The sequence below is a fragment of the Equus caballus genome, chromosome 8 (genome assembly GCF_041296265.1).
Source record: "Equus caballus isolate H_3958 breed thoroughbred chromosome 8, TB-T2T, whole genome shotgun sequence".
In the NCBI taxonomy this organism is placed as follows: domain Eukaryota; kingdom Metazoa; phylum Chordata; class Mammalia; order Perissodactyla; family Equidae; genus Equus; species Equus caballus.
The window spans coordinates 49,330,489-49,348,260 of NC_091691.1; the positions used below are offsets into that span (position 1 = coordinate 49,330,489).

Here is a 17,772-nt window from a genome sequence, read left to right on the forward strand (position 1 = left end):
AGTTCTTCAGCTGTGTTTAATGCAAAATGATGAGAGAAACAATGACTCAAATTTAACTTTCAGGGTTTAACCAGTCCCTCTGGTGTTCTGGGCTACAGACCAAAGGAGAGGAGGTCCAATCTGCTTGTTTCATGATTCAGAGCAGTGATTCTCAAACTCTGGGGCACTCACTTGAAAGGCTCATTAAAACACAGCATCTCTAATTCAGGAAGTCTGAGAAGGTGCCTGAGAATGTGGATTTCTAACAGGCTCCCAGGGGCTGCTGATGCTGCTAGTCTGCGCACCATGCTGTAAAATGGTGCTCCTCAAACCCTAAAGAGCTCACAAATCACATTCTTGAAATGCAGATTCCAGTTCAGTAGGTCTGAGGTAGGAGCTAAGATTCTGCATTTCTGACAAGGTCCAGAAGACGCTTTGTCAGAGAAACACATTTTGAGGAGCTAAGGTTTAGTTTAGCAGATGGGCAAGCTGGATCAACCTTTGGTTAGGCAATCCTTGAAGATGAAGCTGTAAAGTCAGATCCATTGATCAAACAGACCTAGAGTAAATCAGTTTCTTTGCATCACAGTTTTCCCACTCCTTTTCCTTTCCATCCTTTTTCTTTAATTGCCACCTAGATGTCTCAGCACTACCTCTCATGTCCCAAATGGACGTTGGTACTAGCCCTGCCAAACCAGATCTCCAATTTCCATCCAAGTTTCTTATTTCCATTCAACCTCAATACTACTACCATGCCAATGGTTAAACTCAAAGACATCCTAAAGTCTTCTCTTGTACTCATTCTCTAATTCAATCAGTCACCAGCCCTGCTAATCTTCCTGTAGGATATTTTTATCATGATCATCTCATCTACAGTTCACTGATGTTCATTTACTGCCTACCCTGTACCAGATTCTGAACTAGGTACTTTATACATGGCATCTTTAATCCATAAAATAACCCCTTAAAGAGACAAGCTAGTGACAGCTGAAACGGCACCCCTTATACACCACAGCTAGGATTCAAACCTGGGTCTGCCTCCAAATGCCATGATCTCTCCACTACGCCATGGTGCCTCTCTCTGGTCATTCTTTCCTCTGCATTTCCACTGCCACAATCCTAGTGAGAGATCTTTTAATCTCAGTGGAAACTTCCTCTTCCTTTCCCACTGGAATCCATCCTCACCCTGTACTAAGATACTGCTATCCTCATGACATGCCAAAAAGAAAAAAAATGCAAAAACACCTTAATGGCTCACCATTAGCTAAAGGATGAACATACAGTCACACACATACACCTCGCATGTGCACACTCTTATGCTCTCTATAATCTGGCAGTTTAAAATGAAACAAAGACCCCTCACATCCAGTTAAAATGAAAATATTTTTTGTAATTGGGAGAGGAAGAAGCATGGGTAGACCCACGAACATGCCACATTTCATGTTCAGAAACAATAAACTTGCTTTAGTGGCAAGTGTCAAACACAAGAGGAGGATAGACACAAGGATGCTGGAGGGGCCTCCCACAGAAAGACTGGATGACACTTTTATGGTTGATGGGGGGGTGTCATTCCTTTTAGATTTTAGGACCGCAGTGGATGAGCTTTTTACACCTCTCCAGGGCTGCTTCTCACATTCCCTGAGAAGAGCCCCAGGAGATTTGGTCAGAGGGGAGATCGTGGTAGATAATAGAATCTGGGGCCAGAAGGTTGCTTAGAGGTCATCTGGTCAAGCATCATTGTGTTATTGATGGGGAAAGTGAGGCCAGCAAAGTAAAGCAGAAACAGAAGCCACGCGTCCTGACTCCACATGTAGGGGTCTGTCCCTCCCATCCTGGCCATGTGCAAGCACTGTGTTTGCCATGCAGATCTGCTCCAAGATAGTTGTCACTAGTTCACATTCTGAAGAACAGGGTCACTTCCTCATGAGGTGCATTTCTCATTACTGACTGTATCAGCATTTAATCAATATCAGATGGCACCACCTGGCCTCCCTTTCCACTTGACACACTTTCTGTCTTGTTTCCCCAACTCCCCCCAAGACTTATTTTTAATAAGAGTTCTGTTTTATCTTTCCTTTTCTGCCCTCCGCTGGGAGGACATCTGGCCAAACACACGGGTGCCTATTACAAAGAGACCCTGCTGGCTCATGTAGCTGGGGGACCCCCTCCTCCTTGAACTTAGATGGTCACAAAAAACATTCACGAGAGATATCCCCCTGTTACCAGCCTTTGTAGTGTTTGTTTTCTTAGCATTGCTTTCCAGAGACTGGGGACTTTGTTCCCACTGGAGGGGGCGGGGAGGAAGGGCAAGGGAATGGACCTGCAGAGTGCTACGGGTAAGAGAGTCAGGTTCAGGAAGTGAAGCAGTTTTGCCCCTAACCACCAAGAGATCTAGCTCTTCAAAAGACCTGGCCCAAACAGCACATTTGTAATTCAGCAGGCTACAGACAGAATATGCCGGAAGGTTCCATGCTTTTTCATTGGTTATCCCTGGTGAACTGTCTCCCACTGAACTTGATTCTTGGCTCACGTTTGGAATGTATCTTCCAGTGTCCAAGTCTTTATAATACAAAAAAAGTTTGGGGGCCAAGTGAAGCCTGAATCACCCTGGTTAACTCCTTGAGTATCCTCCCGAAGTCCAGAATGGGCTAACAATTTGGTCCCAGTGCCCAAACCCAAAGTTCCTGGTGTTTCCCTATTTCCAACAACACATGTTTAAAGTAAGAAGGGTGGGGGCCAGTGGGGCCACCGATCAGGGGCAGTTAGCTGGGTGGAGAGAATAATTTAAACACTGCAGGGAGGCCAATGCAGAGGGCCAGAAGAGTTCACCAGCAGAGAGAATTCCTTTCTGCTGTGGTTCTCCATAAAGAGCCCTCCTAAGTGCTGTGGTCCAGCCTCCAACCCAGTGAGTTTTTCCAGTCTTCCTGGAGAACAAAAGAGTCTCCCTCACTGTCATAATTTTCTGCCATGTATATCACCAAAGGAGGGCTTGTCTGTTAAAATGGATAGATGTTGATCAATGCCCTTCCTCCTTGAGTGAAGGCAGCACTGTGGGCAGGTGTGGGGCACTCCTGGTCCATCTAATTATCACAAGTGTCTAGAGCCTGGTGGTGTTGCCATAAAGGCTCATGTTACCAAAGAGAAGCTTCAAAAAGCGGGTGGGTTGCAAAATCCAGAAAACCACAGGGTTTGATGTGAGATTTGCACTGGCCTTTTCATGTGGTTTTTTCATAGTTATTAATCTACTGCCTGGTGGCATATATTCCCATAAGCCCAGGAGAATGATTTGGCTCTAACAGTAAAACTGATGATTCCAATCAATTCCTACAATTAAAATGCCCTCAAAAGCAACAAAACAGCAAGAGCTCACATCTTGGTTAGCTATTTGCATGCTATACAGTATCACTAGGGCAAAAGTTAAATACATAAAACACTTTATCCTGCAAATATCTAGCTTTTTCTTATTATAAAGGCCATTTACTAAACGATGGGATATGGATTTACTTAGTGAAGAAATTCTTACTAGTGAGTAATCTAGTTCTCCAAATGCAAACCACAGTCCTACATACCTTATTACGCCAAGTTTCCTAAACAATGTGGAAAATCATGAAAACGGAAGCAGGACGAGAATTGGAAATGAAATCACTTTCTGTGCAAAGTAAATGAAGCCTTATAGCATCTCTGTATTCACAAAGATGTAGTCAAACCAGAAGAATTATTTAGAAGAGAGTTTTGTGAGTCTGAAATTTTCAGCATTCATTCTGAGCTTATATTAATATTCTGCACCTTTACCAAGGGTACAGTTTTTTCCATTAAAAAGTTTTCATGTATATATACATAAAAAGGCAGTCCATTCTGGTTTGGTTTTAATGTTTAAAAAAAGGAGTATGTATTGCTTATTTAACATTTATAATTTATACTTTCCATTAAAAAGGAATTGTAGGCAAAAGCCAGATGTAATGATGCTACTCAGAATATACAGTGTCTGCCAGACTACAGAGTGTCTTGAAAGAATGCCATTATTTTCTCTTTGTGGTTTTTATAAGACGACATCCTTTATTGTATGAACTGTACACAAATGCTTTCAATTCCGAGGAGAGGAATCCTTGCTCACTGGGGAGCTCAACCATCACATCTCTTACATTTGTCTCTCCTGGCTGGCCCCTTCCTCTTGGCCCCCTTCCTATTCATTTTAGTCTATGGGCAGAGAGAGAACTGTCAACAATCCTGATGATACATTTCAGCAACCCTGACTAGTTCATTATCTGGCACTACCAAACAATGTCCCTCTGTGATTAGGCACTGAATCTTTTAATTAAAAGGACTCATGAAAATTCAGCCCCAGCTCGGGCCATCAGAATCTGTTGCATAATTGAGCTGGATGCTTACACTGCACAGGTATTTGGAGGAAGGCCACTAGACATTTGCCTGTTGGTGAAGTTTGCTATTGCTGTGAAAACACAGAGGAATTGTTGAGGACTGCTGCCATTACTGAGGATCTGATATGTGCCAGGCAGCCCCTCCTGGTTACTTACAATCCCTTTAAGAATCTCACACAGTAGGAATTCTGACCCTAATTTTACAGATTTTAGGAAAGTGGGGGTCAAAGAGGTTAAGTATCCAAGCCAGTGAGTGGCTGAGCTGGGAGCTGGACCCCGATTATCACACAAGCTTACTGACTTCCAGAAATCGATGCCTAACCAGATAAACTACAGCAAGCTGACAAGTTAGACTTGTAGAAGTGTTCTGTCAAAAAAAGAGGTGCACAAACTTCCTTTCAAGTGCTGACAGATAAGCCTTTCTCAGAAATGAGCAGTAAAATTTAGTCTCCAGTAAGTTAACGATTATAGGCCTGAGGCTTCTACAGGCTGTAATTTCTCTCCTACCATTTTGTTGTGACACACTTGAGCAGCAAATTAATTCCACCCTAAATAAATGCTCATTATCTCTGTGAGAGGTCAGGCCTGGTGTGGAGGTTTGGCTGGTAAGGTCTGTTAGGTCCTCAGGGGAATCACCCCCAATGGTAATGAAACTTTGGGAACAGGGTGGGCCGGGAAGAGAAGGTATCTTTATAACTTCAAGGTAACTATGAGACACGCAGGGGCCTCGCTCAGTTTAAGCTTGAAACTAAAACAAGTTGGTTGCCCCTATTGACTTTTCTCCTGAAGTTCTAGTACACTGAAATAGGAGCCGCAAAAGCCAGTCTCCAATGGCTCATTCATCTATAGACCCAAACAACTGGTGCTGGTTCCAGCCTGCAGTACTGGGTGGGATAAGGTAGTGGAAAGGAGGAGGTGAAAGAAGGATTTATTAGATGGTGATAAAACATTAATTAAGCTCTAGCCTCTTAACCTCTCCCCCCTTAAAAAAAACCTGCCTAGAGTATACTGGAAAAAACAATTTCTTTTACAAATAACAGCTTGAACCCATGGTTCAGAAATCCACAGTAATTTTCCACTGCTATGGTAACAGCTCCAGGTGCTCAAAGTAGATTCTAAGATGCTCACCAGCCAGCATCCTCTGACCATGCGGGTTCTCAGAGCCTCAGGGCCAGGAGCAGCATCAGCTGTCATCACAGCCAACATCTCTCTTACCAACGAGGAAACTGTAGCCCAGTGAACTGCACTGCCTGCCGCTCACACACGGGCCAACCCTGGCTTTAGGACTCAGGTTTCGGGATTCTCCACCAGAGTTCTTTAGGCCAAAACACAGCCCACTTCACCACACTGCTTTCTTGCTGCATCTCAGTCATTAATTCAAAAAATAAATATGGAGCACCCACTACGTACCAGGCACTGGGTGTAATCGGGAACGAAACAGACAACAGTCTCTGCCTTATCAAACTTACAATCCAGGGGCAGAATATTTTAACATGTTAGCAGGTGCTAAATGCTCCGGAGAAGGATAAAGCCAGGAATGAGCGAAGGGCATGTGGGAGAAGAGGTGGACGGCGGTTGTAAATTGGTGGTCAGAGAAGGCCTGGCAGATTCACATTTGAGCAAAAGCTTGAAGGAATGTGGGAAAGAGCACCAGGGTACCTGGCTGGGCGCTCACGGCAGCACCCCAACCTCTGCCATTCCCTCTCCCTGCAACACCTGTCCTCTCCCTTTAAAACCTGACTCACAAACCTCCTTCTCAATGAAGCCTGTTCTGCTCAGCCTCGCCCCAAGCCCAGCCAGGCCTGAATCCCTTTGGTACCCATGTGGTTCACGTTGCATAAATCTAGGCTCATTTGTGTGCTTTTCAATTAATTTAAATGTCATCTTCATGGCTAACACCTCCTACAGGTATGAGAATTTAATTTTCTCCAGTATTTCTTTTGCATTTTTCTAAACAAACCAGCACCCTCGAGTACTCGGCTCGGCGCACAGTTTAACAGCCACAGACTGGAGTGTGGATCCCGGCAGCGGAGGAAGCCCGCTGCCTCGCTCCTTCACTCCCTCACACAAACTGGAAGCTCTCAGGGGCCGGATTTCACAACCTTCTCTCCCTTCGTGTCTAGCTTTCTAGGTGACCAGTGACATGCTGATCTATGCCGCTGTCTTCCCAGCCAGGGTACAGATGTCCTGGGAGAGCCATTCAGCTCAGGGGCCTGTCAGTCAAAACACAGACACTCAGGAGAACACCTTCCCCCAAGCAACCAGGGACCCGCGGTCCGAAAGGAGGAGGTCTCTTCCCATGGCGGAGGTGGGAGGCAGTGGGGTTTTCCGCCTTCCTTCAGGGCCTGTCTCAGACTGAAACGAATCCCAAGGCATAAAGCTGCACGGGAGCCTTTCTACAAGTCCCTCAGCACTCAGGAAACTAAATCTGACAGGGCCAAGAGGAAAAAAGTAAGCCCACAAGCCAGCACTTGCCTTGAGCGTGGTTGCCTTAAAAAGCGTCATTTGGGGGCAGCTAAGGAGCCAGTATAATGATGGTGGGGACCCTGCTGGGCTGAGCGGACAAGTCTCAGTTAATGACAGTGTACCTGTTGTTTACACTGGCGCAGTGTTGGGGCATGTGGGAATTACGCTGTGCAGCAGGTGCTGGCAAATGAGGCCTCAATCCATTCTCTCTCTCAAATACCTACTTGATTTTTTTAAACCCACAGAACTAGTGTTTTAAAGAAAAAAAAGGGAGTGGGGGCTTCAATGTAAATGAAAATATCAATCAGCCTGAGAGACATTCCTCATTCCTCCATGAATATGTGTTTTTTACTTTCTTTAAGTGAAGACTATAGTTGAGGACACTTCAATTAAGGGAAACTGAGCCAAGACAGTACTGTCGGTGTGTTAAAGGAATTCTCTATTCTGCCCTGAATGTAGCCTCAGTTCTGACACTTAATGAGAAATGAGTCAATCGACTTGAAATGACCCAAATGAGAAAAAGTTGGCAAATAAATGATGAGGAAAGTGGGAGGGAGCTGTTGTATAGACTACTGGCCCATGGAGGCCGTGAGGGGAGTGTGGCCCCAGATTCAGTGAGGAGCATCCCATTCACAAGCTTGTTATTCATACTTCTTATCAAAACTGGACACAGGACAGAGAGAGGAAGAAATCTGCACGGGGCAGACAGCCACGGTTGCAGAGTTCAAAAGAATGAAACTGGAAAATAAAAATGGAAAATGACTACACAAAAAAGTCAGAAGGCATGCAATAAATTATAATTGAATGTAAAGTAAGTGGGAAAATGTACGTTTATTAAATTTTCCATGCCTTTATAAAGAGTTCATAAAGGACTGTGTTAAATTTAGAAAATTGTTTAAAATGGAGATAACTAGATAAAAAGATAAATAAGTACATACATTTGTATGGACACACACAGAAAGTAACTTTCTTCAGACAGTGGAGATGTTTTTAAAAAAAAGGATTTCTAGGGGCCAGCCCAGTGGTGCAGTGGCTAAGTTTGCATGTTCTGCTTCGGTGGCCCAGGGTTCGCTGGTTCAGCTCCTGGGTGCGGGTCTACACACTGTTTGTCAAGCCATGCTGTGGCAGGCGTCCTACATATAAAGTAGAGGAAGATGGGAATGGATGTTAGCTCAGGGCCAGTCTTCCTTGGCAAGAAAAAAAAGGAGGATTGGTGGCAGATGTTAGCTCAGGGCTAATCTTCCTCAGAAAAAAAAAAAAAGGATTTCTAGGGCAAAATTCAAATCCACAATTTCCCACAGATTTCTCAGAGTGTGCTGGAGCCAGCTTACAGTGACAGGTGAGAGCCAATTGGTTCTCTCTCTCATAACTCTCTGTTCAGTGACTCCAGTTGGCAGCTCGAAATTGGTCATGCTGGGAGTATTTATACCTCAAAAATCAGCAAATGCTATAAATCAGGGCTTTTGCTTCCTCGAGAGCTGCTTGTTAAACACTTGCCAGCACACCACTCAACCTGGTACAACTGACCCATCACATTTAAACAAGTCAAACGACCGCTCTGTCCATGACGAGTAATCGCTTGGGAAGTTCAGGATCACTGGCGCAGCCAAGCCTGGACATGGTGGAGATTCTACTGAACCACTGTTCTTTCTCTCCCCCTTGAGCCTGCAGAGGTACCATATGCATTCTTATTAGAGATATTTGTGCACAATAGATGGCTCAAATTCGAAACTTTCATGGAAATTTAATAAATTTCAAATTCATAATCTCTGTGCAGTGAGATAAGCTTAGATTCCCAGTGAGGCTGACAATGCTTAGGGCTCAATTCTCACATCTCTGTTAACCTCACACCACAGATACAGGTTTGACTTAACTCTGACCAATCACCCTAAAAGTGAATTCCCTTCTCAGGTAGAGACAACATGCAGAAGGATAGGCCTGATTGGTCACTCTCCTGAAGCCACCAGGGCAAAGTTAAGAGATGGAGCCCAGGGGAATCGGCCCTGGGACAGGCAGTTGTGGAAGACACATTTGGACTTGGATAGAGGAATCACCCAGAGGAAGGGATTTCGAATGACTACCCTCAGTCTGGAAGGTATTCTCTTTGCCTCCTAAAATCATGCAGGAATTAAAACCCCATCAGCTAGGCAGAAAAAATCCAAGAGTCCAAATGAGCACGAAACTTCCGAACATTCATGAGATGTACAAATGCCTGTGACAGCAACAATCAGACTCACAGACGGAAACAGGAAAAAACATTAGAAACACACCAGCTGAGCTGCAAATAGTGGAGGCAGAATGCCTTTTGAACTTGACCTCATACAGCAGAGAATTGCAAAATTTGGTCAGGGCCACATCAGCTCTGGTCTATTATTCAATGTAGATCAGAGATGCAGAAAATATATGCACAATTTCATACGATAAGAAATGCTTAGGGTAAAATCACTTAATTGTATTTCATACTCAAAGAAATAAATTGTGTGTCCCAGATGGCCAGTAGCTCCTAATTAGGGTTGTAAACTGGTTAAACAGGCTGAAAGAAGAGGCTTGGGACAAGTTCTTAACAACACTGTCCAATCCACACCCAGCTCAGGTTTTTCTCTAACCCAGTGAATGTGGAATTTGGAATTAGTATCAGAATGGCCCACTAGAGGAGTCATTCATATATTTCTCATTTGCAGCATATATTTATTGACATTAACTCTTAGTAAACTGTACATAGTGTAGAACATAATGTGAGGTCATTGCTTACTACTCTTTAAAATATCCTGTGGTAAGAGTCCCTCCTGGTTAACAAGAGGTACTTGTCTTGAGTGGCCATGACACAATGGGATGCTGGAGATGGGCTCAGCTCGGCAGACCAAGGGCACACACTCCTTCTAGAATGGGGCCCGAGCAGGGCTCTTCCTTCTTGGGGCAGTGCAACCTCTCACAGCTCTACTGTTGGGAAAGGCGCTCAGAGTTCAGGTCCTACTGATGACGGGTCAGCAGCATCGTCTTGCAAACACAAAGAGAACACTATTTCATTACCTTCACGTTATGCACGCCCTGAAGAGGAACTGAAAAAGAAGGATTCAGTGAGTCACAAAACGTCTGTTCCTAAATGAGGAATAAAACGAAATCTGGACTTAATAGCTTCAGCTACTATGCAAAGTTCCTTCCTGCTGGAAAGCAGTTGTGTTATAGCAGCAAAGCTAGTAAAGACAACCAACCACCTGTAAATAAACCTACTGGCTGCCCTGAAACAATCTGTCACTTTATACAGCACTTAGGGGAAACAACACCTAATAAACAACACCTAGTAAAGCAAAGGAACATACACTACACTGAAAGGAAAAATACTACCTACCACTGTGGTTATGCCAGTGCTTATAAAATTAGAAGCACTAATTTATTGGGGTAAACAGTGCCCCAAATGACTGTGTGACTGTATATTCACTAAATTTTATCTCTAGGACTATTGCATAGAAGTAAATTTTGGCTCTGAGTTTGGGGGGAAGATCTGTCTGTTTCCACTCCTGCTTATTTCCCAGACACACATCTCAACCAGACACAAATCATCTAAGAGAAATGTTTATCCAAGTGGAGCTGGAGAAGGCAGGGGCTCCGGGCAGGCCCTCGGGCTCCAGGAGGGCTCCCTCCTTCAAAGGCTTCTGCTGGACAGGCCTAGGGTAGGATGGAAAGGATCACAGAATAGGGGACAGAAACAAGAAAGAAATTTTTTTTTTGAGGAAAAGAGCCAAGATTTGTGAAAGAATAAGAGAAAGGAGAGAACTGTAGCAACAGGGAGATGAAAATACATAAGCAACTACAGGCCTCGTGAAATAGACCATTTGGAAGGTTCCTACCATCGAGTCATTATGTCCTAACAAGCTGCAAGACCCTGAAGTGGAGAGTCGGTGCGTCACTCATTGAGACACAGAGACGATGTGGATTATTCCTATTAATAATGAAGAGCAGCTTCTGGAGTGTGAAGGGAAAACAAACAAGAGCATGAAACGAATATTTGCACAACAGTCCTGTAAAATTACCTGGACATCTAGGGCAGAACCAAGCAAGTATGTCACATAAAGAAATAAGTACCAATCCAGCCTCTACCATTAAAATGCAGTGATTCTTATTTCCCAAATGGCCGATCTACCTCCAATACTAAGGTTTCATGTCTGTACACCTGGTCCTCAGAGCAGGGTGGTATCTCAGCTCCCACCCCCTCCCATCAGCCAGCTGCCTTCATGAGGCACCAAGATTGGGGACCAAGCACTGCAGCTCCACCCGTCCGTCCAATGCCCCGACTTGGGCACTGTGTCTAGACAATGAAAGCATTCTTCTTTAAATGCATTGCAGAGTCAACTCCCCTCCCTCCACCCATCCTCATGAAACACAAAATAGGTATTAAGTTGAAGAGACCAAACTGATTCCATTCATTTTCATTGCACTGTCTCTAGTAAGTCAAACGCCACAGTCCTAAAGTCCCTGAGCCACAGCGGGGAGCAGACTGTGCAAACCTTGAAGTGGGTGCAGAAGCAGGTGGACAAGAGAGTTTCCTACCTCTATCATTTTGTAGGGCACACCTGAGAGTGTTACCTACTGACCCTGGTAATGTAATTCACACAATGTTGAGCAGTCAGTGATTCAAGAGTATACCTCAAACTACTTTCTGCCAATGGGACATTTAATGTTGTGACACAGGAAGTATACTGACATCTCGCGAATAGGGGATCCATTTTTCAGTCTGATCTCCCAGCAGACAAAGAGTAAACCTCCTCCCATTCTTAAAGGAAACATTACAGCTCTGTTGCAAAAGATAATGACTCTCCCTGAGAGACTGATACTGTTAAATTAATTAAACAAGGAGGCCATTAGACTGAGGTGGCTCTAACGCCTGGCAGCCCACATAAACAAACCAAAACCTAAGCCAGAAATGCCTCATCGTTAGGAAATCAAAACCTAAGGACAACCAATCACAAACAGCCAACGAGGCTTTAACTACAGCCAATCAGTAATTTCCTTTCTTTGCTTCCACACCTTCTCTGTGTAAGTCCTTCCCCTGACTCCTGTTGGTGGAGCGCTCCTAACCACTTCTGGTTGGCCGCTGCCTGACTGGAATAGATTTTTGCTCAACTAAACTCTTAAAATTCTTACTATGCCTCAGTTTCTCTCTTAACAGTATATTCAAATTCGAGAGGAGCACAGACCACAGCTGCCCTGTGACCAGGACAAAACTGACAGGGTGGTGGTGGTGGTGGACAGGAACACAGACTGAATCTGTGGCGAGGGCATGTTTCATAGTTTTCCTCTTTTTAAATTTCCATCTTGATGAAAAATGTGAAATTCCTATGCAACTGAAGAACAAGTAAACAGACTTCTGTTTCATAATTTATACTGCCGATCTTATCTACTATCAGATCTGAACTTATTTGATGTTTCCGATGGTTATACTTTCTCCCCTCCACAGCGATAAACAGGGGGCATGTTGACGCTCTGACCTTGATGTGAGAAGCAGACATCTCCAGTGAGACTAAACAGTGGGGGAAGGGCAGTGTGGACATACGGCAATGGATTCCAACAGGACCAGAATGATTTCCTTAGCCATACTGATGAGGGGTTTTTACCAATTCCTTAGTGAGGAGGAACTGAAACCTGATATCAAAACTCACTGTATGTCCTTTATAGTTTATTGTATATAATTATGTACCATAAACTGTAGGGGGTTTGCATTCCAGGGCGTGGGATCAGTCATTCCCAACAAATCCTTTTGTTGACTTCTCTAAGTCCCAGCTAAGAACTCCTTGAGGGCTTCTCTGAACTGGGAAGAACTGACTAAAGTCGTAGAACTCTAGTGCTCAGGGGGAGCAGCAGCATCCCCACTGAATTCCGCCTGGTGTGCTTCAGGGACAACTGCAGGAGCCCATCAAACAACAGACACACTGGGTGCACCCTCTCCTCCAATACCAGAGGACGCCAGTATGTGCCAGCGTGACTTTAGGAATGTCTATCTCTACTGTACTGCTGTCAAGTCACTACACTTCCCTGTTAAGTTTTTCTCTTTGTTCCCCTTCCGAGCTTGGACCTCATCTTGCATGTGGGCCCTGTTCCACGAAGGACCCAAGAGGATGGGGGGCTTCCAAATACCTAAGGTCCAGGTTGTTGTTTTAAACCACTTGGCTCATATGCGTGTCTGTAAAGCATTGCTAGAATTGGAGGTGTTTCAAAGGCAATGAGGAGCATATGAGAATAAATGATCTAATACAGCGAGTGAATTCCTGGTGATTTAGTCACTGAGCAAAGAGGCAAAACAGACCTTGAGTGACAGTACACCTTGATGTCCTCAAAAATACATTCCACACCTCCTAAAAGACCATCATTTATCTTTCTATCTTGGGAAAACTATAAGTAATATTTGTCAAACATAGGTATTACAGATTGTTAATATTAGGGAAGTAAAAGCTCCCTTTAAACCCCTTTGAAATGTGTACATTTTCACAGGCTTGCAGACAGGCTAATGCACTACCACATCCAATGTTGCAAATATGGCCTGCAATTGCGATGAAGCCATTCAAGGGACAAGCAACATGAAAGCTATGACCTCTCCCCAGAAAAATGCACACAGACATACATTTGGAGGTGATTTCAGGAGTTCCATGAGCTCCAGAAGCCACCGATAGACCTGAAGCTCAGAACTCATGATGCCTGGCTTCTCACAGGAAGTATGAGGATATCATAATCCGTTCCCCAAGGAATTTATAGGTGCTAGTAAGTTCTGTGTCTGTGACACTGAGAGGACAATTCCATTGACGAACATCTCCACCCTCACCCTTCCTCCATTGATCCTCTTGGTCGCCTGGCCCAAGCGATATTTACCTGTGAGTCCCTGGTTCCAATGACTAATTCAACACAGTTCCAAGTGTCGACCATAGTCGTCTATGCAGCCAGCTAAGAAGCATCATCAAGACAATGCAATGCAGAGAGGCAGCAAAGGACAGAACCATCCAGAAGAAGGGAGGAAGCTGGACACAGACAGGGGAAGTTGGGGAAAGTTCATCTGTTGCTAAAATCAACAAGTACAATGTTGACAGTGGAAGCCCAGATGTCCCGTGAAGAAATGTCCTACTCAAACAGTCTCAGAAAGTTGGCAACTGTCTTTGTGGGAACAACAGCAGGAGCAGCAGCTGTGGTGAAGGAATCAGAAGGGTCCTTTCTACACATCTGGCTTCCTCTTGATCATGTCCCTCCTCTGCTCAAACTCTTTGGGCAGTTTCTTCTTGCACTGAGACAAAGAGCTGAGGTCCATGAGGCCCCACAGCGTCTACTCCCCGACCCTGACCTCTCTGACCTCATCTACTCTCCCCCTCGCTCCTTCTACTCCAGTCACACTGGCCTCCTTGCTGAACCCTGAACACACCAGACACGTGGCCACAGGACCAGAATGATTTCCTTAGCCATACTGATGAAGGGTTTTTGCCAATTCCTTAGTGAGGAGGAACTGAAACCTGATATCAAAACCCAGTGTATGTCTGTTTCCTCTGCCTGGGACTCTCTCCCGTGGACACCCTCACAGCTCTCTTTCAGGTCTTTACTCAAATGTCACCTTGTCAGAGAGGTTTTCCCTGATCATCCTTTTGGAAATTGCAATATTCCCCCCACATTATCCATCCCCCTTTCCTGTTTTATTTTTCTCCATAGCACTTACTACCACATAACATATTATCTATTTTACTTATCTTTTGTGCTCCCTCAATAAGACTATAAGTTTCATGCAGGCAGAGACTTCTGTCAGTTACATTCACCACTGTATCCCCAGGGGCTAGAATATGAAGGGCACAGCACCAACCTCACGGGGCTATTGAGAAGATGACATGAGTTAACACAGGTGAAACACCTGAAGAGCACATGGTAAATAATAAGAAGTAGGTAAATATTTGCTATTATTTTGATTTTTCTTTTACACTTCATGACAAACCTAATGAGTAGTTATTATTATACCAATTTTACAGATTAGGAGACTGAGGCTCAGAGTAACCTACTTGAGGTTACACATTAACAGTTGGCAGAACCAGGATTCAAACCCAGATCTGACTCTACGTTTTGTGCACTCACTCCCTTCCCTCTGCTTTGGAAGCCCTGGGATAGAGGAGAGGCAAAAATCCACTCATTCTGGAACAAGCTCAAAGCCTGAGAACGCTCTGCCCAAAGCGGGTGGGGTAAGGAATAAAGCTTCCAGAATCCAGAGACTTTATCCCGCACGAATCTGCAATGGCGTGTGGCATTCTGTTTACTTCCTAAGTTCTCCAAAAAATGTAATGGAGCCTGCCAATTAAAAAATATTTTCATGACCCCAGAAAATCTGTGTATTTGGAGACATTTACTTTAAACAGTCATTCCACCATAACAGGAAAAAGAGGGAGAGCAGAGGAGTTTATTATAACAGCTGCTTTCATACCCCAAACAAGGTTCTGGCTGTTTTTGGCAGGTTGTACTGTAGTAGAGTTGGCAAGAAGCTGACAGACTGCGCGAATTTCCTTTCAAAAGATCATTCTGCTTCCTCAGAAAAACCCATGACTGGCTATCTGGTGTGAACGGCACATGTTTGTTCCACCTTCGCTCCTCTGTCCTCCTAGGGCTACCACCCCAGCTGGGCCGAGAGGGGGCACAAGTCTGTAGGGCAGAAAGAGTGTGGGCTTTGGGCTTCTGAAGACCTCGGGGAGAATCCAATGTCTCCGTTATGAGCCGCTCGACTCTCTGAGACAGTGTCCTCGTCCGCAGGGCTATTACAAGGATCAGAGGAAGGCAAATGCAGCTCCTCACACACCACCAGGTACCGCTGGAGCTCTGGTTATGATGTCGTTATTATCACGACTTTAGAGAACTAGAGGCCCGATTTCCTGAGGGCTCTCCGGAGACCTTCCAGTTTACAAAATGCACAGAGCAGAGTATGTAAAATGCAGCTCCTTTCCTGGGAGCTTTTTAAAGTGACTCATCTGCAGTCTCTTCCCTTTGAACCTATAGAGTGGGCAAGAAATGGAACAAGGATAGATGCCAGGGACCCCTGCAAGTGTCATTGTTCTTGGGGTCCAAAAGGGGAGGAAGGGGAAGGCAGAGAAGGGGACCTGATGGTGGCTTGGAGGGTAGGGCTTCACTGGGTTTTAAATTAGAAATCCTACAGGAAGTGAAAGGCTCCTGGCTCCTACACCCGGGCTGTGCTGGACCGCACCTCCTGCAACGCTGAGCGTACAGAAAGCGGCAGACGCCATTTCAATGCTAATGGCTTCCAGATGGCCGGAGAGCAACGGGCATGTGATGCACTCAGCACAGGTGAGTTCACAGGATCTGATGCCCAACAGTCAGGCTGGTGGCCCAAACTCATAAAGAACCCAAATGAATTAGAACCGGACCCCAGCCAGACTGGGTCCCCTAGCTGGACTGACAATGTGTGCTCCAGGATCCCAGTAATGGGCATACCTCTGGATTCTGCAGGGTCACAGTTGGCACGAAAGCCACCTCTCTCCCTCCTCCAGCAATGCTTGCTCCTGAGCATCCAAGTCTGAGACCCACAAAGAGCAGACTTTGTTGCACAAAGGAAAGGAGCTTCTCAGAGCAACTCAGAGATGTGTGCTGAGCTAGCTTTTTGGACCTGTGCTCTGGTGGAGGGAATCCCTGACCACTGCTGGCAGCTTTGACGAACTATTTTTGATTTCAAAAGACTTTAATGCTTTTGTCTATTCAGAGCCTGAACTTGGAGCACTTACTGTCCAAACAAAGATAGGGAAGCTGGTGAGTAGCACAGGGGGCGTGGAGACAAGGGGGCACCCCCAGCTGGGCATGATCAAGCCCTCACTTTTGGGCTTGAGCCTGGCCGGGAGTGGGGTTGGGGAAAAGTGGGTGAGTGAGTGGGTGGGGCTGCACTCTGACAAAGGGCTATGGTTTAATTCAGACGTCAAAACATCTCATATTCCAAATATCAGTTCAACCAAAAGGAGAATATGTGATTGTACACAACTTCAGCCCTAACCCCATATCCGTGGTGATCTTCCAAATGCTCGGGCACAGGCACTGATCAATAAGAAGGGATACACCACAGTGCTCCCCCGCCGAGTACCATCCCTGCCTGTATCCTGACAGAGACATGTAAAAAATACCACAGCAATTACTTGTGGATGGAATATCCCAGAGCAGCCAACACTTTCCACTGTTGACACAGGCCTTTCACTGCCTGGCATGTTTCCTGGAGGGCACCCTGCTCCATGGCAGCTTGGCCACACATAGCTAACGGTACATCAGAAGATGGACTACATGCCCCAGTTGTGAATTAAAAACAAAAACTGTTATAAAAGCAGACAGACAAATGGCTATTTTAAGTTGCTCCACGTTTCAGTAAAGCAGCTGCAAGGACAGGTGCCAGAGCTTGGAGAATATGCTTCCATTCTGGTGAAACTGTGTAAAACGCCAAGTGCATTGCTCTGTGAACCAAGACACTCAGATGTGATTGCCACAGGTCCTTCAGCAGGATGACCAACATCAAGTCCCAAAGGGCGTGATTAGTGAGGGAGAAAGGAGGCCAACAGCACCCACCTCCCACCTCCAGGAACTTACAGTTGAAGTCTTTGCAATTCTTGTCAAAGTCGTAGGTAACTGGCTCCTTCCATGTAGCAGTGTGTACTGCTCCACACGGGGGAATGCTGGGTGCCAAAGGATCTACTAAGAGAATCATATTTTGTCTTGTCCTTTCAAGACTGCTGACACCGTGTATTTCTTCCCAATCTATTCTCCCTTTTCACTCCTGGATGCTACCCTCTCAGTTCTCACCTTTCTTCCCTTCTTTCCTATACGCTTGCTCTCCGCTGCCGTCCCTTGCATTCCTAACAGTCCTACTTCTTCCTCCCAGTTTTTTCTTTCCACCGGTGCCCTCAAGAACCTTATATCCAAACCGCCAGAAAGAACCCTGAACCTT

The 17,772-nt window shown here is 45.2% G+C and overlaps 1 protein-coding gene across 5 annotated transcripts in view; it reads right to left on the bottom strand.

Annotated features, from left to right (window-relative positions):
* Nucleotides 1-17,772, bottom strand: part of COLEC12 (collectin subfamily member 12) — a 179,286-nt gene that overhangs the window by 46,113 nt on the left and 115,401 nt on the right. The window contains exon 1 of one of the 5 annotated variants that reach the window (XM_070220768.1): nucleotides 17,415-17,547. The exons of 2 other annotated variants lie outside the window; for them this stretch is intronic. In XM_070220768.1, the coding sequence (XP_070076869.1) occupies nucleotides 17,415-17,532 (118 nt within the window). In that variant the 5' untranslated portion in view covers nucleotides 17,533-17,547. Of the gene's footprint in view, nucleotides 1-13,685; nucleotides 13,929-17,414; nucleotides 17,548-17,772 lie in introns of those variants that run through there. 2 more of the 5 variants (XM_070220770.1, XM_070220769.1) reach the window with 2 other exon arrangements.